The sequence below is a fragment of the Myxine glutinosa genome, chromosome 5, assembly GCF_964187855.1.
Source record: "Myxine glutinosa chromosome 5, kmMyxGlut1.1, whole genome shotgun sequence".
In the NCBI taxonomy this organism is placed as follows: Eukaryota; Metazoa; Chordata; class Myxini; order Myxiniformes; family Myxinidae; genus Myxine; species Myxine glutinosa.
The window spans coordinates 157867803-157894920 of record NC_136265.1 but is presented as its reverse complement, the minus strand read 5'-3'; the positions used below and the strand labels follow the sequence as shown (position 1 = coordinate 157894920).

The 27118-nt window shown below is 41.8% G+C and overlaps 1 protein-coding gene across 1 annotated transcript in view; it reads right to left on the bottom strand.

The window, feature by feature from the left end:
• LOC137426900 (cytochrome P450 3A30) overlaps positions 1 to 27118 on the bottom strand; it is an 84769-nt gene that overhangs the window by 8502 nt on the left and 49149 nt on the right. Inside the window, exons 6-10 of the mRNA XM_078778886.1 lie at positions 23367 to 23449; positions 20600 to 20748; positions 11694 to 11821; positions 9698 to 9785; positions 1686 to 1846 (exon numbers count right to left, since the gene is read on the bottom strand). Coding sequence (XP_078635012.1) covers positions 1686 to 1846; positions 9698 to 9785; positions 11694 to 11821; positions 20600 to 20748; positions 23367 to 23449 — 609 coding nt within the window. The remainder of the gene's footprint in view (positions 1 to 1685; positions 1847 to 9697; positions 9786 to 11693; positions 11822 to 20599; positions 20749 to 23366; positions 23450 to 27118) is intronic.

The following is a 27118-nucleotide window of genomic DNA, read 5'->3' as shown; positions in this document are numbered from 1 at the left end:
CCATCATCAACCTTTCACTTCCTCGAGTCACACTCACCACACTGTCTACAAACTCCTCAGAAAACAGGACACAAACACCATTCACGCAATCCGGGCACCCTTGCCACACAAACTTATATTTCTGTCCCTGACTACCCTTCACCATTCTCACACCACTTCCCTTCGATCTCGTCTCTTGCACACAACATATGTCCACTCTTCTTCTGATCAATACTTCCACCACTTCTCCTGATCTCCCTGTCATTGTTCCTACATTCCATGTCCCAAACCTCAGAAAACGATCTCCACTTCGGGCATCAGACGTTTCGTCGTCATAAATGGAGTGATTTCCACCCTTGCTTAGATCCGGCTCCCCACCTTGAGTTTTGACGAGAGGGAGTGGGGTCCCCCACTGGGTACTTCGGGCTGTACCCTGCCCATATGTAGTTGTAATTGTCATGGTTCTCTTTTTGAGGCAATGTTTTTATGGCCGGGTGCCCTTTCTGACGCCAAACCTTTTTAGTCGCCTATTACGACACGCAGGGATACGGTGCACCTATTCTAAACCGGGGTACACACCGGGTTTGTGCACTGTACACTTATGCTCAAAATGTTTCACAATACGTTGAATGGCACAATTTGTGGATCCATCATGTGTTCTGAGGTCGTATTCCTGGCAGAACCTGCAGCGGGTGTCTACATATGATTTAGTCTCATACCACAGAGCCACCACTTTTGTCTTCTGCTCCACTGGCAATGGCATAGTTGAGCTACAGAGCTAGAAATCCCAGGGAACAAATACCACAACAACACCACAAAACCCTGAAAAGGAAAACATTATAGGTCAAAAAACAAAACGATATGGCAGGAAGTCAAAGTTGTCTTAATCTTTTTGAAACACCCAGTATGTATGTATATATATGTATGTGTGTGTATATATATATATATATATATATATATATATATATATATATATATATATATATATATATATATATTAATTTTAAAGCAAAAACTATGGCACTTAGGTGGAATTTGTTTTGAAAGCCATTCATTAGATGTATTGGCAGATGTATATTCCAAGTTTCAGATAGTTTCAATGTACAAGCTTTGAGATATGAGCACCAACACATTTTGGGCGGACAGACAGACGGACGGAAAGACACCAACGTGATTGAGGGTTTTCTAAATAAAACTCAAGAATGCGTAAACGGACGTTGCTGAAATTTGGAACATATTACCTCAACTTACACAGCATTTACTTCTGAAATTTGCAGCCAATTTCGTCCAGTAGAAACCGAGAAACGAATTTTTAGTCCCTTCGTTAAAGTTGCATACAGAGAAACCATCCCATATAAAGAGAGGGATGCTTTGCGCCTCCCTTGATAATATACGCCACAGACAAAATTTAAGTGGAGGAATTAAACCGTCCAGCACAGGATCTTTGCTAGTTCATGTTGAAAACATTTAAAAAAATTAAATAATGAAGCACATGCAGGACAAAGACAGTAGCCACCAATCCACCTATATTATATTTAAATTAAATGAGCATAACGAGACAATTCTCACATGAGACAGCATTTCAGATGCCAGACACTATCTGGACAGACACTTTCACTTTCTGGACAGATTAAAGTGGTGGTACCTAATCCAAGATCATGAAAACATTTTTTATTGAAGATCATACATAAGAATGAGTGTGATACCTTGTTTGGGAATGCCTCGTCAATCTCCTCCTGCAACTTGCTCTGAATGTCAGGATGAACAGCGAGGTTGTACGCCACATACGAGAGTGTATTCGCTGTCGTCTCGGTGCCAGCAAAGATAAAAATGATGGCCTGTGCTTGTATCTCGTTATCTGTGAGGCCTAAATAAAATAAATTTTGGAGGGTGTCCAGAGTTTCCACAACTGTTCTTTTAAAAAACAAGTACAAAAAGTTTTAATTAAAACAAAAGCCACGTCGATGTTACACAATGCCTAGATGCAACTGTGCCTATAACGTCGATGTTATAGGCACAGGACATTCCTATTGATTCGATTACTTGATGTTATTTTTGTGCAAAGTGAAAATATATCTCGGCAATTTCCCATGTGTGGCGACGAATTTTTAATATATCTCGGCATTTTCCCGTCTGCTATTTCAGGCGGTGTATGACTGACCATGCCGCGATTTAAAAAAAATATATCTCGGCAATTTCCCGTGTGTGGCGACACGTGAACGAAGCTATGCTCCTCTCTCCACATTATTGTGACGACGTATAAATTAAATATTTCATCGTGACGATTGTCATCAAATGGACGAATTTTTAATATATCTTGGCATTTTCCCGTCTGTTATTTCGGGCGGTGTATGACTGACCATGCCGCGATTTAAACAAAATATATCTCAATGGACTTGAAGTTACAGGCCTTTGAGAATTCATTTCGTTCTATAAAGGGCAACTTTCATCGGATTTTCTTCCGGTTTTTTTTCAACCGAGTCTAAAACTATGTTAGCGACTGTGAAAAATGAAATGATATATCGAATTTGATTTGAAATAAAACTGTGTGAGAGAGGAAGACACCACGGGCCTACAAAACAGGCCTCAAAGCCTCAAAGCGAGTTAATAAAATGGTGGATATTTGTTTATATGAAGGCTCTCCCAGAATGGGTGGAGCTATGGTTCCCAAAATGGGTGGAGCTTTGAGGTTTTGTCTTCTCTGCAAGAACAAAAAGAAGAAGAAGAAGAACAACAACAACAACAACAGCAGAGGGCACTCTATGAGCAGCGTCTGCGACGCGGCTAAAAATACTGCAGCAAAAGTGACAGTTGTGAGTACATCGATTTAATGATGCGTCTGCATGTTCCTGCTTGTGGACATTCAATCCTTTGTTGTCACTTGAGAAAAAAGAAAGTGGAGATATAACCTGCAGAGTAACATTGTATTTTCTTTTATTTTCGTGTAATCCTGAAACAATTTATTCATTACATAAGCATGTAGGTGGAGGAGGCAGGGTTCAGGTAAATGTGGATGGGAAAAGGGTTGGAAAATGGAAAAGGGTAAGAGGGGTAATTTGAGGAATTGTGTAACAACATATCATGATGGTCAAAGGATAAATCAATGTTCATTAATATAGTGGATGCTTTTCCACATGACGTCTGGGAGGCAAGGATCACACTTCACTCCCTTTCAAGTGACACACAAAGCACACACACACACACACACACACACACACACACACACACACACACACACACACACACACACACACACACACACACACACACACACACACACACACACACACACGTGGATACATCGAGACCTGGGACGGCTCCATTCCACCTTCTGAAACCCGCATATTTGGAGATTTTTTTTTTTGTATACAAGATCAAGGCTCCGTGTAAGAGCTAACATTAATAACACAAAAATTCAAAACAAAACAAACGGAAACAAAAGATAAATAATAAAGGGAGTGGGAGACAAGATTGGGAGAGAGGGGGAAGCACACAAGTACAACATTTGAGAGCAGAGTCCAGATTTTGGCAGTATCACCCGAAGAGGGTTGCTGGCAGATATTGTGCGACCTGCAGGAGGATTTGTGGAACAGAGCACAGACAGGGCTGGGGGGGGGGGGGGGCTAGGCCAGAGAGGACTCGGTAGAAGACAGAAAGGCCACCAACCTGCCTGCAGTGAGTAAGTGAAAGGCCCTCGGAGTTAGCTTCATCACAGGAGATTCCAATGATTCTGAAAGCGTTGGTTTCAACAGCGCGAAGCCGAGCTAGGTGTGAGGCAGGAGCACCGGCCCAGAGGGGGGAACAGTATTCCATTGAGCTGCGGATGAAAGCCTTGTATGTGGTGAGGAGCTCAGGTGTGCCAAGGAAGGACTTCGCACGACCTTCGCACGGTGTGCCAAGGAAGGGAAATTCTGGTCACTTCCATAAATATTGAACCATTTTGTGTTAATGAGCAATTTCTAGTGTCACATAATAATCCAGCAATTAAAGGTGGTTTGTAGGGGGAGAGGCTTTTGCGAATGTTTGAAGATTGAGTATATATATATATATATACACACAACAACAACAACATGCATTTTAAGGCCATTTTCCCTGCTAGAACGGGGGTTAGCCTTGCGGTCCCCATGACAATCTTCTCCATTTGCCCTATTTTCTGCATCTCCCATTGTTAACCCCCTTACCCGCATTTTTTCTTCCACCACCTTTAGCCAAGTCTTTCTCGGTCTTCCCCGTGCTCTACTTCCTTCTCCATTCATTTCCATCACTCTTCTCAACCAGTCACTTTCATCCTTCCTCAACACATGACCTAACCATCTCAACCTGTTTCTCTTCACAGCATCCATCACAGGCTCTATTCCCATCATCTTTCACCATTCATCATTTGTCTTCCTCTCTCTCAATGATACTCCACACATCCACTGAACCATTTGCATTTCCACCCTTTCCAGCCTTCGTTGCTGCTCTTTGTTCATCACCCATGTCTCGCTCCCATAAATTGTAACACTTCTCACACATGCAGCACACGCCTTTCCCTTCAGCTTCAACGACACTCCCCTCCTCGTCAGCACGCCACTCAGTTCCCAAAACTTCTTCCATGCACATGTCACTCCAGCAACCATTGCAGAGTCTGATTCACCGTCTCCATTCAGCATTCATGATACTATGTATATATATATATATATATATATATATATATATATATATATATATATATATATATATAAATAAATATATATTATATATATATATACAGTGGAACCTTGACTTACGAGTTTAATTCGTTCTGTGACCGAGCTCGTAACTCAAATTGCTCGTATCTCAAATCAAATTTCCCCATTAAAATGCATTGAAATGCTATTAATCCGTTCCAGCCCGCCAAAAACCACACCAATTTTTTTTTAAATATACAGTATATATAAAAATATCTCGCGCTTTATATTTCACCTGTATGCAGCATACAAGTTGGCAGGATGGCCTAGACTGGAGGTACGCACACTTGACTCTAAAGTCTAAACTGTCCAGCCTGGGTTTGAATCCCGACCCAGCTATAACCTGTCATGGGTGAATCACAGGCAGGGTGATTCATCAATGTGTGTACCGCTAAACTGGGCGCCCCGTTTGCGTCCCATTAGTTGTTGGATGTTAAGGATCTCACCGTGTTTTCCACAAAGAGAAGGCGAGCTATCGCCGGCACTCTGAACAAGTTGTGGCCTGGCATGCTCTTCTCCTCTGCCGTTATATACGTCCTCCTCGGCACCTCGCTCATGTTTTTCGACGATTGCGTGTTTTATATCCAAGCACAAGTTTTATATAAAACACGACGATTGCGTGTTTTATATCCACAAGTTGTGGCCTGGCATGCTCTTCTCCTCTGCCGTTATATACGTCCTCCTCGACACCTCGCTCATGTTTTTCGACGATTGCGTGTTTTATATCCAAGCACATCATCCTCTTCTTCTTCTCAGTACCGTGTTTTCCACAAAGAGAAGGCGAGCTATCGCCGGCACTCTGAACAAGTTGTGGCCTGGCATGCTCTTCTCCTCTGCTGTTATATACGTCCTCCTCGGCACCTCGCTCATGTTTTTCGACGATTGCGTGTTTTATATCCAAGCACAAGTTTTATATAAAACATGACGATTGCGTGTTTTATATCCACGAGTTGTGGCCTGGCATGCTCTTCTCCTCTGCCGTTATATACGTCCTCCTCGACACCTCGCTCATGTTTTTCGACGATTGCGTGTTTTATATCCAAGCACATCATCCTCTTCTTCTTCTTCTCAGTACCGTGTTTTCCACAAAGAGAAGGCGAGCTATCGCCGGCACTCTGAACAAGTTGTGGCCTGGCATGCTCTTCTCCTCTGCCGTTATATACGTCCTCCTCGGCACCTCGCTCATGTTTTTCGACGATTGCGTGTTTTATATCCAAGCACATCATCCTCTTCTTCTTCTCAGTACCGTGTTTTCCACAAAGAGAAGGCGAGCTATCGCCGGCACTCTGAACAAGTTGTGGCCTGGCATGCTCTTCTCCTCTGCCGTTATATACGTCCTCCTCGACACCTCGCTCATGTTTTTCGACGATTGCGTGTTTTATATCCAAGCACATCATCCTCTTCTTCTTCTCAGTACCGTGTTTTCCACAAAGAGAAGGCGAGCTATCGCCGGCACTCTGAACAAGTTGTGGCCTGGCATGCTCTTCTCCTCTGCCGTTATATACGTCCTCCTCGGCACCTCGCTCATGTTTTTCGACGATTGCGTGTTTTATATCCAAGCACAAGTTTTATATAAAACACGACGATTGCGTGTTTTATATCCACAAGTTGTGGCCTGGCATGCTCTTCTCCTCTGCCGTTATATACGTCCTCCTCGACACCTCGCTCATGTTTTTCGACGATTGCGTGTTTTATATCCAAGCACATCATCCTCTTCTTCTTCTCAGTACCGTGTTTTCCACAAAGAGAAGGCGAGCTATCGCCGGCACTCTGAACAAGTTGACGGCAGAGATACTGTACCTGCACGGCAAGATAACCACGTGACCGGAACCCACCTGGTGGCGTAAACTCAAAATAACCAACATGCGAAAACAAAAATGCAGCGATATACGGCAGATACTGTACGTTCACGGAAAGATAACGACGTGACCGGGTGGCGAAAGCTCGTAACTCAAATCTCGGCTCGCATCTCAAAGCAATAAACCGCCCGAGCGACGGCTCGTATCTCGAAAAACTCGTAAGTTGGGGCACTCGTAAGTCAAGGTTCCACTGTATATATCTATATATATCTATATATATATATATATATATATATATATATATATATATATATATATATATATATATATATATATATATATATATATACACACGGTAAAGAGAATGAGTTGAAGGAGGAGATAAGAGCGAGTAGATGCTCCAAAAGCAAAATCTCCTGCTTTTGCATGTCTCCATTCCATAAGGAAACATTTGCATTCAAAACACTGGCCTCCACTGCCATTGCGACCAGAATATCTGCATTCATTTTGACAAACAAGAATGCAGCTGCTCCATTAGATTCACCTCCGCTATTTTTCTCAGTTATTTCCTTCGGTTTTCTGTCCGACTAATTTCGACCCTGGGATAAATTATCCTCAAACAAATTTGCAAGGACTGGCCAGGTGACATATGCTCCATTTGAACAAATGAAAATCTGAAAAGGTGGTGGGCATGTCAGTGGTGGGGGAGGGTAGAGGCAAGCTGTGGGAGGAAGTGCAGATCTGGAAGGATGAAGACCATATCTTCTCGTGAGGAAATTACGGGTGGTGAGATGATGATGCCAACGAACATTTTGAACACTTTTCCATCTTCATTTTATGAAAATGACCACAAAAGGTGAATTTTATTTGACAAGAGAGAAAGATAACAGGAAATAAAGGTTCATTCTGCGGATTATATCCACTTTCTACATTCAGGAGGCAAAAGTAGGGCGAAGGTTGGAGGAAACAACCACAACTAATCATGCCAAATACACTTCAGAATAACATATCCACTTTGTAAAACAATATAATTGTAGTCATGGCCAAAAATATTGGCACCCTTGCGCTTTTAAAAAATAACTCACAATTTTCTCTAAAAATAAGTTGAAGTTGACAAAAGTATTTGGTCCCCACAATTCTTTAGTTCACTGTTAAAATCACAGAACCTTTGTTTTTTTTTATTCAGAACAAAATATATCCTTTTAAATCCGAAAATAAAAATAAACGGCATTAACAAAACTAGGGCATGCCCGTACGTGGGTGCAATGCCCGTACGTGGGTACGTGGGTACGTGGGTGCGAGTACGGTGACAATCCCCCCCCCCTCTATTTACATGAAATGGTTTGGTTCATGAAATGGTTTGGTCCATTCGCAACGCCAAAGCGAACGGCGAACGGCTTGCGAGTACGGTGACAATCCCCCCCCTCTATTTACATGAAATGGTTTGGTCCATTCGCAACGACCACAGAACCCCCCCCCCCCCCTCTATTTACATGAAATGGTTTGGTCCATTCGCAACGCCAAAGCGAACGGCGAACGGCTAAATCGCCATAGCTCGGTAACTACTTGTCCGATTAATTTCAAACCTTGAAAAGGCACATCCTCGGGTCCCCAGCAATATACCTGGCAAGTTTCAAGTATATCGGACCGGTAGTTGTCGAGAAACAGCGGTCGCATACAAACATACAAACATACATACAAACATACAAACACACACACAGAGATTAGTGGAATTATAGATAGATGATTGACACCTTCGACTTAATATTTGGTAGCACAGCTTTTGGGCAAAATTACTGCAGTCAATCACTTCCTGTAGCCATGAATGAGCTTCGTACACCTCTCTACTGGCAGTTTGGTCCACTCGTCTTGTGCAAACTGCTCCAGTTCTCAAGATTTTAAGGTGGCCTTCTCCCAACTGCTGTTTTCATATCTCCCCACAGGTGTTCAATGGGATTTAAATCTGGACTCATTGCTGGCCACTTCAGAACAGTCCAGCGTTTTGTCTTGAACCATTCCTGGATCCTTTTTGAATTGTGTTTGGGGTCATTGTCCTGCTGCAAGACCCATGACCTTCGACTGAGACCCAGCTTTCTGACACTGGGTTGAACATTGCGCTCCAAAATACCTTGGTAATCTCCTGATTTCATGATGCCATGCACACATTCAAGGTACCCAGTGCCAGAGCCAGCACAGCAACCCCAAAACATCACTGAGCCTCCTCCATTTTGACTGTAGGGAAGGTGTGTTTTTTCTTTTGAAGGCTTCATTTTATTTTCTCTAAACAGAGAGATAAAGTGCGATACCAAAAAGCTCAAATTTGGTCTCATCTGTCTGCAGAACATTCTCCCAGAAGGATTTTGGCTTGTTCAGGTGTATTTTGAAAAACTCCAGTCAGGCTTTCGATTGTTTCTCTCTCATTAGAGGGGTCCTCCTGGGTCTCCTACCATATAACCTTCTTTAATTGAGTTGGCGACAGATGGTGCGAGTTGAAACTGTCGTACCTTGTGTCTGAAGGTGAGCTTGAATCAGTTTGGAAGTTGATCAAGATGCTTTCTCCACCATTTAAACAATCCTTCGCTGCAATCTTCGATCAGGTTTTCTCTTGCGGCCACGTCCAGGGAGGTTGGCTTCAGTGAATGGGCCTTAAACTTCTGGATAATATTGCGTACGGTGGACACAGGAACATCAAGGTCTCTGGAGATGGACTTGTAGCCTTGGGATTGTCCATGCTTGGCTACAATCTTGTGTCTGACCTCCTCAGACAATTCTCTGGTTTTCTTTCTTTTCTCCATGCTCATTGCGGTAGACACAGTGACACAAAACAGCAAAATGACTCCTTTTCTCCTTTCAAACTGGTTGAATGAGTGATTTTTATATTGCAGGCACTTGCAACTCACCACAGTTGAGTTCAATTCCAAAGTCAAGGAGAATCACCTACTTTAAATATATTTATTTCGAACAACTTGTCAAAGGTGCCAATAATATTGTCCGGGCCATTTTAAGATTTCTGTGTGGAATAAGCTAAGATTTAGTAATTTATGCAGCTTTTGTGTTTTGTTCCACTGCAAATCAAAAGAATACATATGTAGACACCAAAATATTTGTTAATTTCAACAATTTCCTGGAAGAAATAGTGCATTATTTGAAAAAAGTTCAAGAGTGGTGTTTGTTCAGCAAATATTAGGTTCATGTTGTGGCAACACTTACTTTTGTAAGGTGTGTCGGTTCCCTCTTCATCTTTCACCGTTTCAGTGATTTGAGCATCGATCATCATCTGGAGGAAGTCCACTCGGCCCTAGAACAAGAGCGGCATTTACGTCACTAACCTTTAAAACTTAATTACATTCACTGTCTTATTATCTTCTATTTAACGTTTTCCATTTAAACCCCCAAAAAGGTTGAGGTTTACGGAAGAGCTTAACCACAAAGTATAACAGCTACCATCAGCTTAAACGAAGTGGAGATAAAGTGGTGGAACAGAAGTCAGGAAGCAAGATCCAAACTTGGATTGAAACACTACCACCAGCACAAGAGTTGGTCTGAAAAGGAAGAAAAGGGTTTCCTGAAAAATGCTAATTGGGCACATCCTGGGAGAGGAAGCTTCTTGGAATCAAAATGGCAAAGATCATGATAACATAAAGCTGCTATTCAAAAACTATTTTAAATTTAAAAAAACTGCAAAATATACATTGTACTGTAAATCTCGGCATTCGTGGATTTGACATTCGCAAAACCCGCATATTTGTGGGTTCATAAAATGTGAACCTGCTTCTACATTCGCGGCCCTGTGCTTCTCAAATTCACGGGCGCAAAAAAATATTTTGGATTGGGAGCCGCGAATGATTATTTTTTTAATGTATTTGCTGTTTTCAGGAAACCCTTTTCTACTTACCATATCATGAACCAGCCTCGCTGATTGGTGCAAGTTTTACACTTTGGGGATATGGTGTAAATCTTGTGCCGATCAACATTAACATTGGCATTGACAATAATGTTTTGTTCAAATGGCCCTGTGAGCAGGAGCACTATTGTGCATAAAGATGATCCCTGGAACATGTTGCTGGAAGATCTCATCAGAGGGTTCTAAAGTGTCGGTGGAAGAGGGCCTCAAGATCGTGTTGGCACATACTGTAAGGTCCAGTGAGTGTGTTTGAAGTACTCTCGGCAGTTTGAAACCAATTGTCTAGATGAGTAGTGCAAATGCATTGGTCCTGAGTGGGGCTCATTATTTTGGGAAATCCACTTCTTGGCACGTCTCTTGTTGATCCAATGACTTGATAATGTCTTCTGAAGTCATAAGTAGCTCCTCTTCTCACATTAAGGAGCCTTGCAACATGGAAGACCCTGCAATTATGATTGGATATGGAAGAGTGTCCAATTATTTCATTCCTCATTTTCTGACAAACGTGACATTTTTATGGATTGTTAAATAATGTAATCGGTGTGGTTGGTTTTCGATGACTCACACGCTGGTGTCTCGGAAAGACCGTTTCAAATTTACTTGGAATGCCTCGTGTCACTTCTAAAAATCCAAAGGTCCATGAGTTCCACGTCCGGAATGATTATTATACGAGGAAACTTGCAATCAGCTGTTCTGCACACCACTCGTGGCAAAAAAGCCGTTGGCATGTATGCTGAAACAGTCCTTCAACAATTGAATTATTAATTCTAAATGTTTGATTTTATGACAGAGTAAATAAATAAAAAGCAAGAAAACTAAAGAAAAAAAGGAAGGTCAGGAAAGATTAATATTTTACAGTCTCTTCATAACATGGCCATCTATAGTGGATTATACACAGCTGGGAAAGATAAATCACTTTTCGTGATTACCGTCAGTCACAAGGAAGATTTGTCATTGAATGGGCATCTGCTGGGATTGACTTGGTATTTCCCCAATGCAGAGCTCAATGTGGCCTTGTGAAAATTAGTGTTGTTTTTCCTGCATTGTGCTCTTCTTCATTTGTCCTTTCTAATACATATTGCAAGGGACACTGCGCTGCTGCTTCAGAAAAATGTCTCGGTTCATGCGCAACTCTCGAGATTATCCAGCTGTTTCCATACGAATGGCATCAGAAACATCACTATCCTGTATAATATATAACTGCGGTTTTCCTTCAATCCCAAGATAACAATATGGTTATGAATGAGTTAAAACTATAGTCATGCATTTGAAAATGAAAGCGTTCCAAAAGGTGCATCTCACCGAATGTTTTCCTTTACTCCGAGTCTTCTTCATACGTTGCAAGTTGGAGTTGAAGAAGTGCAAAATGGAAGAAGATAAGAACGAAACTTTGAAGAATCGCAACACTGGAACAACCACTGGAAACAAAACTAACAGCACAACACAAAAAAAAGATTTAAAAAAAAAATACAAATCATGAGGATGCTAAGTAATGAGCATGCCCTCACTAACATGAAGAGAAGCATTTTCTATTTAGGGAGAACAACATATGAGTGGGTATTATAAACAACTAGCAAATGTACCTGGCATTGCCGGGCAACACCAGGTCCCACCTCCCACCCCTTACCCTCCATCAAACCCAGCCCCTCCCTCCTCCAACCCAACCCTTTCCCATCCCCTCCCTCCAGACTTCCACCCCACCTCTTCCCTTCCCTCCTCCTCCGACACACCTTTCCCCTGGACTCCCATCCCACACCGTTCCCTCCAAACTCCCACCTTCCCCTCCCTCCTACCACCTCCATCCAGACACCCAACCCACTCCACCCTTCCCCTACCTCTTCCAAGTCACTGACAGTGAATAAAACCTTTACCACATTTGGGAAAAATAAATAATTTAAATAAAACCTGCTTTCGATTCTGAACAACCTGAGTTTCGTCCCTGCCACATGTCGTGTCAAAATCTGCCCCTGAGGGACAAATTCATCAATATGGCCGAAATAAGTCATGGTCTGGGTGTTTGTCCTCATTGCCATGTAATGAACCTGGAGTATGTTCAGTTACCAAGTTTCTTGTAGCTTGTGCTCGCCAAGTGGCTAAAGCATTCAAGCAAGTGCACCATTCAAAACCGTTAATAAGGAACAGCCTGTTTGGCAAGCGCTAACTAGCTACTTGATAACTGAACACAGTATACTGTACATACAAAACGCGAACAAAAGGACAGTTTTTTATTCATTTATTTTTTTTAAAATTATTAAATATTTTATTTTTTAAATTAATTTTTGCAGGGTGAAGACGTCGGCGACACCCGTCCAGGTAAGTCGGTACTATTCTTCCTCCTCGCGTATAATCCGCCACATAGTTGGATTCAAAACACCTCCATTAATGCTCGTTTGCCTTCTGTGGTTCTTTCAGTGTTAATTGAGGGAACCACACGACAATACTCTAAATGTTAAAGATTTGAACTTTCCTATGTCATTTATCGATATGCCTAAATTTGAGAAAATGAATAATCTATCTGTTAATGTTTATGGACTAACAGAAACAAAGTTCAAATTTAGGAAATTACAGATAAATATAAAAATGATGACACCCATTGACCTTCGTTTTATTTTAGAAGAAAATTCACACACTGCGTACATTGAAAATTTATCAAGATTGACCACATCTCAAGTAGTTAACAGAACAAATAAAACATATCCTTGTCAAAGGTGTCTCACGTTTTTCATACAAAAGAAAGACTGGAACAACATTTAAAATATTGTTCTAATCATAAATCAACTGTAATTAATTTACCAAAGGTAGGTTCAAATATTAAGTTTAAAAATTTAAAATAAGTCAATAAAACACATTTTTGTGATTTATGCTGATTTTGAAAGTGATCTTGAAAAGATGGATCGTGACTCACGCAATCCAGAACAATCATACACAAATAAATATCAAAAACATACTCCTTGTAGTTTCTGTTATTATATTAAATCATCTGTTGGTAAAAAGTATAATAAATTAGAACTTTATTGAGCTTCTAAGGAATTTGTAAAAAGATTAGAAAGAGATTGTGTTAGATTAACACAGATAATGGAAAATACATTTAAACCAATGTGATTAACAAAGCAAGAATAAACAAAATTTAGGGAGGATAAAATCTGTCATATCTGTGAGGAGGAATTTAGTGAAGGTCCAAAACTAAGAGACCATTGTCATCTAACTGGTAAATAGAGAGGTCTGGCTCATCAAAGTTGTAATCTCAATTTTAAACTTCCCTCTTTCATTCCAGTCTTTCTTCACAACGCTCACTATGACACACATATATTTATAAAAGAATTGAGTAAAACAGGTGGAAACATTTCAGCCATTCCTAACACAAACCAGAAATACATCTCATTCACCAAAACAATTCAAACATCTCCCATAACTCACATTCGATTTCTTGACACATTCAAATTTATGTTAAGTCCTTTGTCTGATTTAGCATCAAATATTAAAAAGTTTTCTAATCTTAAATCATATTTTTCTATGCCAAAGCAAATGCCAAAGTCTTATGCCAATTTCTATGCCAAATTTCTAATCATATATGCCAAAGCAAATAATAAATATCTTCCTAACTATGATGCTAAAAAAGATAGTTCTTACTTGATGTATTATGATGCTAATAATCTTTATGGATGGGCTATGTTTCAATCTCTACCTTATGGAAAACTTATATGGGGCTATGGGCTAAAGAAAAACATTATGAAAGAGTTTTACAAAACATCGTTATATCTTCTCAAAAGGAGTTACACAAAGCAGAAGTTGGGTATTATTTTGAGGTGGATTTAAAATATCGAGAACTCCACAACAAACACAAAGACCTGCCCTATGCCCCTGATAAAGAAAAACCAAGAAAAGAATGGCTCAGCGGTTATCAACAATCATTTTCTACTAAAGGAAAGCCTACAGAGAAACGACTTACTACATTATATGATAAATAAAATTATGTTCTACAACAAAGAAATTTGAGACAATATTTGGCTGCTGGTTTGAGAGTCAAGAAGATTCATAGAGTTCTACAGTTTAGACAAAGTCATTGGTTGAAAACTTATTGATTTTAATACAAAGAGAAGAACAGAGGCAAATACAGATTTTGAGAAGGACTTTTATAAAGTGATGAACAATGCTGTGTTTGGAAAGACAATGGAAAATGTTAGAAATAGACAAAACATTAGACTTGCTACATTTTGGAAGCAAGCATCTAAATTAATTAATAGACCCAGTTTTGAAAAAGTAGAGGTGTTTTCAGAGAGTTTTTGTGCTATCCATTTGGTTAAAGAAAGTATTGAAATGGATAAACCTATTTATATAGGAACATCTGTCGTAAAAGTCAGAGTCTACGGCAGTGTCTCCAATCTGAGTTTAATCAGAATCAATCTCAGTCCGCATCTATGGAGAAATCAACAATCATAGTATCAGTAACACTACAAACATGCGAGCAGGAGTTGATATGACATCCAAGCAAACAAGCAAGCAACATGCAATGTAATTCCCCTTACCATTCTAAGTATGGACATGAATGCCTCATGATAGATGTCACAGGACTGCCCTTCCGTGCTCCGCAGACTAGATCTTATAATAGCCATGTAGTGGACAGAAGTTGTCATAGCACCTGGGTTATAACTTGGATACAATTTCACTACAACATCAATTATTGACTTATCAAAATTATTAATGTATGATTACTTTTACAATAATTTAAAGAGGAGATATGTGGATGATATTAATCTACTATATATGGATACAAGCAGCCTTATTTTGAAAATCAATACAGAGTATATTTATTAAGATATGTCTCAAGATATTGATATTTATGATACAAGCAATTATAAATCAGATAATAAACTATTCTCTACAAAGAAAAAGAAGGTTATTGGAAAGTTCAAAGATGAATTGGGTGGAAAGATAATGAGTGAATTTGTGGGATTGAATGAAAAGGATTGCTTATAAATACAGTGGTACCTCGGCTTACGAGTTTAATCCGTTCCGTGACGGAGCTCGTAAGCCAAATCGCTCGTAAGTCAAAGCAAATTTTCCCATTCAAATGCATTGAAATGCTATTAATCCGTTCCAGCCTCAAAAAAAAAACACCAATTTTTTTTGTTAGGTGCTTTTAAATAACAAAAATGTACTTTATAAATAACAAATAATGTATAAACAAGCACAACCTCGTATATACTGTACATAATACAAGAGAATGTAAAGAAATAAACTGGTTTTATTAAGCAGAGGAGAAGAGCATGCCAGGTGAGGTGTGCGTGTTGTCGACTTGGCGAGGCAGTACGATCGTACTCCTTCTACGATATGTACGATTTTGAAGCAGAAGGAGTCCATAAAGGCTATAACGCCAGCCAAGGGCGTTACGATTATTTCAAAGCTCCGGACCTCTATCCATGAAGATATGGAGAAGTTGTTGTTTGTGTGGTTGAAGGAGAAGCAGCTCGCAGGAGATACCGTGACCGAGAGCATCATGTGTTTGAAAAGATTGAAACTCGGATATCGAGCACGGACCACGAGGTGTTTTTTCTTTTTTCTTAATCTCGGTTTCAGTGAACTTTTGCTCTGTGCTCACGTGTACTGTACCTGTACCTGTAATGGTACGTCAGAGGATGGCACCTGTTGTCATCATATTAAGTGCAAGATGTTCTGCATCGTAAGTTGGTACACCGTGGTCTTTCGGCGGTGTTTAAGCCGGCCGTCTTGGCTTCTGTCACCATTGGCATTGAGTCTTTCGATGTAGGTAGGTCGTTGTGTGCCGGTGCCTTGGCCGAATTCCTTCATTGCTGCATTGTTAGCTCACCTGGTTTTTTATACCACATCTTTGGTTATCGGACCAGCGAATGACGTCATCTCCAAAGTATGGCTTATTCTCACTTGTCTTGGACGATCTTCTACTTCTAGCCTTCCACCGTGCATTTGGTGTCCACTGTACTTACTGTACAGTGCCTGGTAAAATTGATGTAATGGGTTTTTGACCGTCAACGCCATGAACCGTCATGAACCGTCATGAACCGTCATGAACCGTCATGAACCGTCAACGCCATGAACCGCTAACACTCAAAAGCCCATTTATCGCGCCTTATAAAGCAAAACGCAAACCGAAAGCCATGCCTCTCAAGCGAGGCGTGCTTCCGTGGTCACGTGATCCACAGGTGTAGCTCATTATACCCGCACGCGCGACACGCTTTGGCGGTCACGTGACCAGCCACTCTGGAGGCGGGGATCCCCGCCGATGACGTCACCGGCTGGAGCAAGGAGATTCCTCGCTCATGTATTTCGACGATTGCGTGTTTTATATCCAAGCAGAGATGCTTTCACGGCAAGATAACCACGTGACCGGAACCGGAAGCCACAACCGGAAAATTCAAAAAAATAAATTTTTTGAGCTCGTACATCGGATCTCGGCTCGTATCCCAAAGCAACAAACCGCCCGAGCGACGGCTCGTATCCCGAAAAACTCGTACGTTGGGGCACTCGTAAGCCGAGGTACCACTGTATATTGATAATATTGAAAAGAGTGATAAAAAGTTAAAGGGGGTAAAGAAAAATGTAATCAAAGAAACAATAAACTTTGAACATTATTACAACTGTTTAACCTTTAAGAAAGAAGAGTATAGAAAAATGAATACAATAAGAAGTTATAAACATCAATTATATAGAGGAGGTAAATAAGGAGGCATAGGGGGATTTTGATGATAAGAGGTTTATTTTAGACAACTAGCAGAAGTACCCGGCATTGCCAGGTGGGGGAGGGGAGGGGAGGGGGAAGGGGAGGGGAGGGGAATGGGAGGGAGGGGAGGAGAGGGGGAGGGGGAGGGGGAGGGGAGGGGGGAGGGGAGGAGGGGAGGGGGAGGGGAGGGGGAGGGGGAAGGGCGCACGAATCGTCGAATCAGCGCGCTGCTCTGCCACCGATTCAGATTCCATGTATAATATTCCTCGCAGAAAAAAAATATGGATCTAACGATGAAAGAAAAAAAAACCTATGTGGTGTGAATGGCAATGTTCCTCGCTGAAATGTGAAAAAACACAATCGCGCGGCAAGGAACATCACGTGATCGCTCTGAGCGATCGATTGCAACTCTGCGTCGTGTCGTGGGCGTGGCCAACGTGGCCTCATGCTCCCAGGTGATTGGCTAACTCGAGCTCGAGAGAGCCATAATGCGCTACGTTATGGCAAAAAATATGGATCTAAAGATGAAAGGGAAAAAAACCTATGTGGTGTGAATGGCAATGTTCCTCGCTGAAATGTGAAAAAACGCAATCGCGCGGCAAGGAACATCACGTGATCGCTCTGAGCGATCGATTGCAACTCTGTGTCGTGTCGTGGGCGTGGCCAACGTGGCCTCATGCTCCCAGGTGATTGGCTAACTCGAGCTCGAGAGAGCCATAATGCGCTACGTTATGGCAAAAAATATGGATCTAAAGATGAAAGGGAAAAAAACCTATGTGGTGTGAATGGCAATGTTCCTCGCTGAAATGTGAAAAAACGCAATCGCTTTTCGCTCTGAAATACGTGCGAACGCGTAACTGAGTTAATGGAGGCAAGGAACATCACGTGATCGCTCTGAGCGAATCAGCGCGCTGCTCTGCCATTCCGGTCATAATATTCCTCGCTGAAATGCGCTGAGGTAAAAATATGGTAAAAAAATATTATGAAATAAATTTTTAGCTCGGCCATGTTCTTCCCAGGCTCAATGGCCATGTTTGTGCCAAATATCAAGTACGTGAGCCTCTCCGTTTAGGAGTCTATCGGTAACATTACACACACACACACACACACACACACACACACACAAACTGTGTTTTATATATATATAGATGGAATTAATAGTATGCCTTTTGGATACAAGTATTAAGATAAGTGATAAGCTAATTTAAGTGTTAAGATAATTTAAGTGTGAAGATAAATACAAGTGAAGATAAACATAAGTGTAAAGATAAACACAAGAGTTAAGATATACGTAAGAATCAATTGAAAAAAAAAAGGGATGGGGGGGTTTAACGGGCTTCTACCGCCTTTTTGCTGGTATATAAATGATAGAACCAAGCAATAACCAAACCAAAGAGTGGCGAAAATCACAGCCTTGGTAGAAAAATGGAAAACATCATGAATGTGAGAAGTATCAAATAAGTCTTATTGAAGAAATAACTAAAACAAAAGTAGATAAAACAAATAAGCAGATAAATTTAAATACAAATAGGTCAGAGGATGTATAGAAAATAAACATCCTTGAATTGAGAGAAAACTATGATGGTTATCAAAAGTTCAATGGAAAAATAATTTACTGCAATCTCAAAATGATATGTGGCTCAGGAGGTGCTGAAACAAGAGCAATAAGGGAGGTTTATCATTTCATCTCTGCCCAACAAAGATACTTAAACCAAGAACCAAGTTCAAACATACTATTTATCAATATATTGGATGGTGATGAGTGCAATAAGAAAATTGAGTTATTCCCGAAAATAGAACATGAACAAATATTCGTTGGCTCTCTATATGAGTTCAAAGAAAATATGGGTGTTTTAGAATCAACGAAGGGTTTGGGGGTCTATTGAGGATGTAACCTTTGTTGATGGCTTCGTTGGGTCAAATCGTTTTTCAATTAGAAATTGAGAAAAAGAAAAAATAGAACTTAGGTATAAGGGGTCTATTGAGGATTTAACCTTTGTTACTGACTTTGATGGGGAGGGAGACATTTTCGGATGTTTTGGGGTTTTGGAGTGGGTGGTCCATATGTTCCAACACACTTTCCCCATTCACTTACATGTAAAATTAGGTGCGTCTTAGAACCAACATTTTCCTACTCCGATGATGAATGGTCGGATACGGACAACAGTGATGTGGATGAGTGCTATGATTTTAAAGTTATAATGATGTGGTTTATATAAATATGTACTGTACGTACATGTTCAATGTGAATTTAATAATTTAATTTTTATGTTGTCATGTGCCAAGTGCATTATTAATTAACATGTGTGTTTGTTGCAAATATCATACCTGACTGCCATTACTCATATGTTTACCGACTGCATTGCATTAATAGAAATGATTAACTGCATTTGAAACCTTCATATCAAGAGGTTATTATTGTGATAAAAGTCATTTTGCCGAAATGGACCTATTTCCACGCACATTTCTACTTTGGAGTAAGTGTTTACTTGTGGGCCTGTAACTCACTCGTTTTTGCAGATATGGACCTCATATACCACTCATTTTGTTCGTGAGGACATGGCTCACGTTTCTGAATAAATGATACCAAGTTTAGATTTGTGCCTTGCATGTGTCACTCACTCAAAAATGAAGGAAGTGACCTTGGTGAATATGAATGAATGAATGATCGTTTTAAGGCCATTTTCCCCGCTAGAGCGGGGGTTAGCCTTGCGGGCCCCATGACAATCATGGTTCCCTGTTTGAGGCAATGTTTTTATGGCCGGATGCCCTTCCTGACGCCAACCCTTGGTCGCCTCTTACGATGCGCAGGGATACGGTGTACCTATTCTAAACTGGGGTACACACCATGATCAATGATCATTCATCCCAGCATGCTGGTACTCAATTTGCCGACCTCGGAAGGATGACAGGCTGAGTCAACCCCCCTGGCGTTAATTCAGCGATCGATCGGGATTCGAACCCAGGATCCTAGGATCCCAAGCCGGCACCCTAACCGCTAAGCCAACACCAGGCTCGAACCTTGGTGAAAGTCGTTTTTCCCATTTTACGAAAATGAAATTCATTCAGTTGAAAAATGCCGAGCTATCAATCAAACTTGGTTTCACCAGTCGATGTACTGTGTAGTAACGCAGTTACTACAGAAACTCAATACCAAATATTGTAAGATTTGAATGATGTATATGGTCAGGAAAGCATACACTGACGTTGAACTTTTCCGAACCCAGCACCACTGTAATTAACACATATATGGGCCTGATACATTAACGCACCACTCAGGAACCTTAAGACTGCACTTTTAGACTGCCGATGGGCACCCTTTAATAAAAAGCAATCATGCTAGAGCTAGACAAATGGTAGTTTTATGCAAAACAAAGACCCCTGGCTCCTGGTCTATTTTGTAACCAAAGAACATGAATATACATTATGACAAAAAGCATTAAACAGTCATTTGAAGCACACATATAATTTATTATGCTGCAATAAATCCCAAAACATGAGTAGTACTTACGAATAAGAAGGATCAATGGATTGAACAATGAAAACTTCATCAGTTTATTAATGTTTTTAATAAATGGATCATTTTCATTGTTCAATGAATCTACTTGAGTACTAAACGCTGCACTGGCGATTACGTCCATGCTGTATGATCCAAAAACTCTGGAATGAAACAAAATCACATTAAAAAAACCAAAAAAATACATAAGTAAAATAACTTGTCACATGTTAAAAATTTAAAATCCACAGAAAGTCTCATAAATATTTTCAAGTGTTTGTGTGTTTGTGCATTCTTTTTTTCACAGCCGAACCAGAGCAAATAGAAGCCCCAAGGTACGGTAGTACTTCAGAATCCTCGCAAGGTTTTAAGCTACCACAAGTTGGCACACCAGTGTTTAGTATCCCAGGGGGGCAGGGCTAAACGTGATACTGCTCTCACACCTTTTTGTCATGTGGTGATCATAACAACCAAGTTTGGTGAATTTCTGCACAACCGTTTCGGAGATCATAATTTTCTGCATAACCATAAATCAACAGTGTTTCAACAGGATTCAGAAGTAATCAAACGGTCCTCTATGTGCCTCGTTTGTCTTTTCCTGCAATCAACATTCTGAACCCCAAAAAGATAACTCGCACTCGCCTTTCTCATTCTATGTGTGAAAACCAAGGCTTTCTAGAGTGAAAACCTCTCGTGATGAAGCTTTCTCACTTTTCCAACATCGACTTGTTATTTCCATCAGGCTTCATCCTCGTGTGTCTCCAGTGGTGGTGCACTCTTGGTGTTATGTTTGCCCATGTTTACAACTAATTACAATGCTGTCACTGCTAAACACTGGGAGGCCACACTTATAACTTTACCCGAGTCAATTTTTTTTGTTTCTATGACACATATCAAGGGTGTTTCAAAAAGATTGATACAACTTTGACTTCCTGCCATTTCTTTGTTTTTTGACCAATACAGTTTTCCTTTTCAGGGTTTGGTGGTGTTATCGTAGTATTTGTTCCCTGGGATTTCGAGCTCCATAGCTCAAATATGTTATCGACAGTGGAGCAGAAGGCATTTCCACTTGAACGGTGCAACCATTCAATAGCAACCACAACAACATTTTCTGGGGGGCAGAACCACCTGAGATCACTAAGAGGTACCTGAAAGGGTCAAAGGTCACATGCTTCTGCGCCTTCAATGCAGATGGGGAATGCTAGGGCCTTACTGGTTTGAGAAAGACAACAGCAGAATGGTGACGATCAACGGTGAGCGCGACAGGGCTGTGCCCCAGAAGTTCCATAATGATCTAGCCCAAAAGGTCACCCCAAACCAGTTCAGCATGACCTGGTTTATATGCAGGATGGTGCACCCCCGCATACAGCTGGTGACACCATCACTTTCCTACAGCAGCTCTTCAGAAACCGCCTCGTTGCCCTGGATACCACTCATGATTGGGCAGCCCATAATCCAGACTTGAAACCCTCTGGAATACTGGTTCTGGGGGGCTGCCAGGGGCTCTGTCTACGTCAACTGCCCTGCCACACTGGATGATCTGAAGCAGGAGGTGTCAGACTACCTCCAGGCAGTACCACATGAGACATACAGGAAAGTTGGACAGAACTTTGGAGTCAGGATCAATGCCTGTCTGAAGGGCACACAATGAGGGGCACACATCAGAACGTCAATTACAAGGATTTTGCGTAAATGCCAATTTCAGAGCTTGGGTTCTCACGAACTCCAGCAGTGCCTGACTGCAATAGCAATCAGTGATGGAAAATACCATGTCATAACCTTTCAAAAAATGTTTGGCTCACGTTCCTGCGGTTTTTGTTTGTAAACAAACGTTTAAAGTTGTATCACTATTTTTGAAACAGCCTGGTATTGGCTTAGCGGTTAGGGTGCCGGCTTGGGATCCTAGGATCCTGGGTTCGAATCCCGGTCGATCGCTGCATTAACGCCAGGGGGGTTGACTCAGCCTGTCATCCCTCCGAGGTCGGCAAATTGAGTGCCAGCTTGCTGGGATGAATGATCACGGTGTATACCCCGATTTAGAATAGCTACACCGTATCCCTGCGCATCGTAAGAGCGTGACCAAGGGTTGGCGTCAGGAAGGGCATCCGGCCATAAAAACATTGCCTCAAACAGAGAACCATGATTGTCATGGGGCCCGCAAGGCTAACCTCTGCTCTAGCGGGGAAAATGGCCTTAAAACGATCATTCATATTCATTCACTCTTTTTGAAACACCCTGTAGGTTATCGATACATACAAAGCCGATACCAACTGTAATGGAGTAAGCAGTTTGTGGCATGTATCAAAACAAGTTAACATTTCCCAAAATTGCTTCCATGGTCTCGAATAAATATACACACAAAGACCAAAATCAGACTTAGGGGCGTAATCATGAGAGCGTCTGCTCAGAGTCTGCGAAGTCGGAGGACCGAACCCTGGTTGAGTCATACCAAAGACAACGGTGGTGTGTGATGCTTCCTTGCTCGATGCTCAGCATTAAATAAAAAAGATGGAGCATGAACAACCATAGCTTGGCAATCATCATGCAGGCTTGGATGGGCCTAATGGTCTCCTGCATTGAAGTTCTTTGCAAGGGAACTCATTTTATTACATTATGACAAGCAAAATCCTCTATTTCAGACTTCAATTTCCCTCTTCAAAGGGCGAGGGAAGTTTACTCAATTACTCAGCTAAATAATACAGGAGATAATCAAATTCTGAATAAAGCCAGTCTGCTGCACATAACTAAGTCAGGTCATTTGACATCAGATAAATCACCTTACCTTTTAATATCCAGAGATTGAGATTCACGCTGTCTTAGATGTTCCACCAATATATTTGTATAGTGCTTGATTATAGGAACCATCTGCAAAATAAACCACGGCAATCATGAAGCATTACGCACGAACACATGCACAAACATACAAATATCTTGTGCAACCAAAATATGCTGAGACCAATTTGGGTATTAGTGTGGCATAAAATAAGAAGAATAAATACAACAGCACTCGGTGGAGAGCATTCCTCTGCCAGGCTGAACAGTTTACGTTTTGTATCCCACTGATGATAAGCTGGATCTGGATCCAAATCTAATCCTGCGCCTCCATGAAAAAATGTTAACACGAAAATTATGAAGCGAAAATAGAAAAGTGCCCATACTTTGTCAATGGCGTTATGTTGAAAAAAAAAAAAAACCACGTGGCACACATGAGCTCCTTTCTACCTCAAAGCTTTCTTCTGGAGCTTGAGGAGTTCTGCTCTCCCCTCTGGGCTGGCTCCCCAGCATCACTCCTTGCTCAGCTTGACTCCATGGAAACCAAGGCTTTCAGGATCCTTGGAATCTCTCGCAATGAGGACGAGTCTATGGGCCTATCACTCTGTCATCGCGAACAGGTCGGTGCTCTTTCTGTGTTCTTCCTCGTCATTTTGGGTTTTGCAACCTCTGCCCTCTCTGTACTCTGTCCTCCCCAAGTATCTGCATGAACTATACTGTAAAACAAACCCTTCCTCGTGAAACTGCCAAAATCCAGAACCACCTCCACTTATTTATAACTCTTTTTTCCCTGCCACATTCCACACACTTCGATCTCATTCTCCCCTTCAGGTCTTCAGGACACCTGTTCATCACAATGTCAAGGCATCCCCCCCCCCCCACCACCACCCCCTAACCCCCATACAAAACCACAATCTTTGCTGCACCCGTTAATTCATCCCCACCCCTCCCAAAACTTTGCTGACGTATCCATCTTATCCATCCCTTGCTTTCTCCCCTACCACTCATCATTACCTGCTTCCATTGGTTGTCCGTCTACGTCTACTTTCTCCCTCTGTCCTGCTGTTAGAATTTCCACTTCCCCCTACGGTTTCCTTTGCTATGTTGTGTCCTCATATGTTCTGTGTCCGAGCTCTTCCATAAGCCTAGACCTGGTATAGCAAAAAATAAAATAAAAAACAACGGTACGGCCTCATGAGCATGCCAAGGGCTGAAGCCTCGTGCCAGGTGTACATATATCTTCATTTATTAGACATCCTACGGACATAAATGAAAACTCCTTTTACTCTGCATGCGTTACACATCACATGCAGTGAATTTCACCTCCCTGTGTCTTGTATTTATTGTTATTTAAAAAGAAGCGCTTCTCTGCAACGCCCTTGAGGCTCGACTTGCAAGTCACCATCTACAAAAGATTTTTTTTTTGGAATACAAGATCGAGGCTCGTGTAAGAGCTAACATTAAACACAAAAAACATAAACGAACACACAAAACATATAATAAAGGGAGTGGGAGACAAGATGGGGAGAGAGAGTGAAGCACACAAGCACAACAACAGCAGCGAACAGGGACATCGAGAGATCTGTGGAAGGGAGAGGGCTGGGGGGTGTGGGAGGAGAGCGGGGGGGGGGGGGGGTGTGAACACGGTATAAAACAAATTGACACGATGAGGAATTTCAGGAATGAAGTCGGAGATTGAAAGCGGTGAATTTGGGGTGTATTAATGAGGGTAGAAAAGATCAAGGTTTTGGGTGGGGGAAGATAAGAGATGGTGGCGAACAGCTGTTTTAAAGACCTGGAGGGAGGAGTGGGATTGAAGAGAGTGTGGGAGTTTGTTCCAGGGCAGGAGAAAAGAGGAATAAAAGAGTTAAAACACCCTAAATCCACAACTTTAAATCCCCAACTTCTTTCCTGAAATTCCTGGAAATGGTCATTTGCTTTATACTGTGTAAGCCTCCCTCCTCCCCCAGCCCTCCCCCTTCCACAGATCTACCGACGTCCCTGTTCTCTTCTGTTGGTATGCTTGTGTGCTTCCCTCTCTCCCCCTCTTGTCTCCCACTACCTTAATTGCATGTTTTATGTGTCTGTTTTCATGTTTAATGTGTTGGCTCTTACACGAGCATCGATTCCAAAAAAAACAAAAAAAAAAAACACTTTCTAAAATCCCAACTCACCCCTCCCCTCCTAAACTCCCCCCTCACCCCTCACCCCTCCCATTAAAATCTCCCCCCCCCTCGCCCTTCCCCTCCTAAACACCCCCCTCACTCCTCTCCTCCGAAACTCCCGCTTCACCCCTCCCCTTCACAACTGCCCCCTCCTCTTCAAATCTCCCCACCCTCCATGTTTCTCCAATTCTCCTCTCTCACCCATCCTCCTCAAAGCGGACTCCTCCCCGCTTCCTCTCCCTTTAAACTCATACCTCCACCTCCTCCAACCTTCTTCCTCGCGCTACCCCTCTCCCCCCTCAAACACCTCACTGTGCCTCTTTAAATCACCATAAAACATTTTGTCCTTCTCATCCTTCTTTCTCCTACCTATTCAGAAATCTCCGACACACCATCAACAGCCCTCCCTACCTCCTCTTCTTCTTCTTCTTCCTCATCTTACCCTACCCCTCCCCTCCCCTGTCCTGTCCTGTATCCGATGCTCCCCATTTCTCTTCCTTAATGGAATGGACTTCAAACATCCGGGGCCTTTGCTCAATCTTGACTGATCTCTCCATACAAGTTGCTTCTGACAAACCAGACTTAATCTGCTTATCAGAAACTTTCCTCCTTCAAGATGTCTCTGATTACTTAATATCTCTCCATGGTTACTCCCTCCTCCGGTATGATAGACCTGAGCCTCGTCCTGGTGGAGGGGTTGCTATCTTTATCAAAAACTCTTCCTCACTCTCCCTGCACTGCCCTCTCTCCACCACACCCCCAGGAATATCCCAAGCTAGGTGCAGGGGTTCCCAACCTGTTTTGTGTTATGGCCCCCTTGGCTCCCAGAGCACATCCCCAGCAACCCCCTCCCTTTCGCAAGGGTCGAGTGGCGGAGCGTGTGTAAGCAGGCTCGGGAGGTCTGGAGGCATGTCCCTCAGAAAAAAATTGATTTCTAGATGCTCTGTGGTGCATTCTGAGAGGTGTTTTTTTCCTTTAATTGGCTATTTTGTTTGTATGAGAACTGGTAAATTATTACACAGATGAGGAATTCCAAGTAGCCAACATGAACATTTAGTTCCATAGTTTTTTTCTGTTCCATACTGGCTCCCAACTACATCGTTTTTGGAAGAAGCAAACAAAGCAACGTCGCTCGAATGATGCATGTTTGATATGAGATTTTAATATTATCAGTAGCAACACTATTGACAGCATAAAATAGAACTGTCACGCAAGAAAACAGTATGAAAAGGTTCCAAGTCAAGAATATGTGAAAACTAAAAACCTCTGTTGTGTCTGTATTTAACCAGTGTGTTATAATCTCACAAAAAGAAACTCAATTCGAGAACAACTCAGGTAATCAAAACTAGGGATGCGGTGCATGCGCCGTAAAAGTGAATTAAAAACTCAGTGGGATGGCTGAAATTGCATTTTAGCTACCAATTGGGGTATCCGTGGTTGAGTCACAGTCAGGGCACAGCAGAGGTCATCTTCCATGTGGAGCCAATTAGATGTTTCAAATTGATATTAACAGCGTGGAAAACCCCGCTTCACAGAGATAGGTAGACGAGAATGGCAGAAGCAACCGGATAGCTATCTGGCTGATATTAGGGTTGGC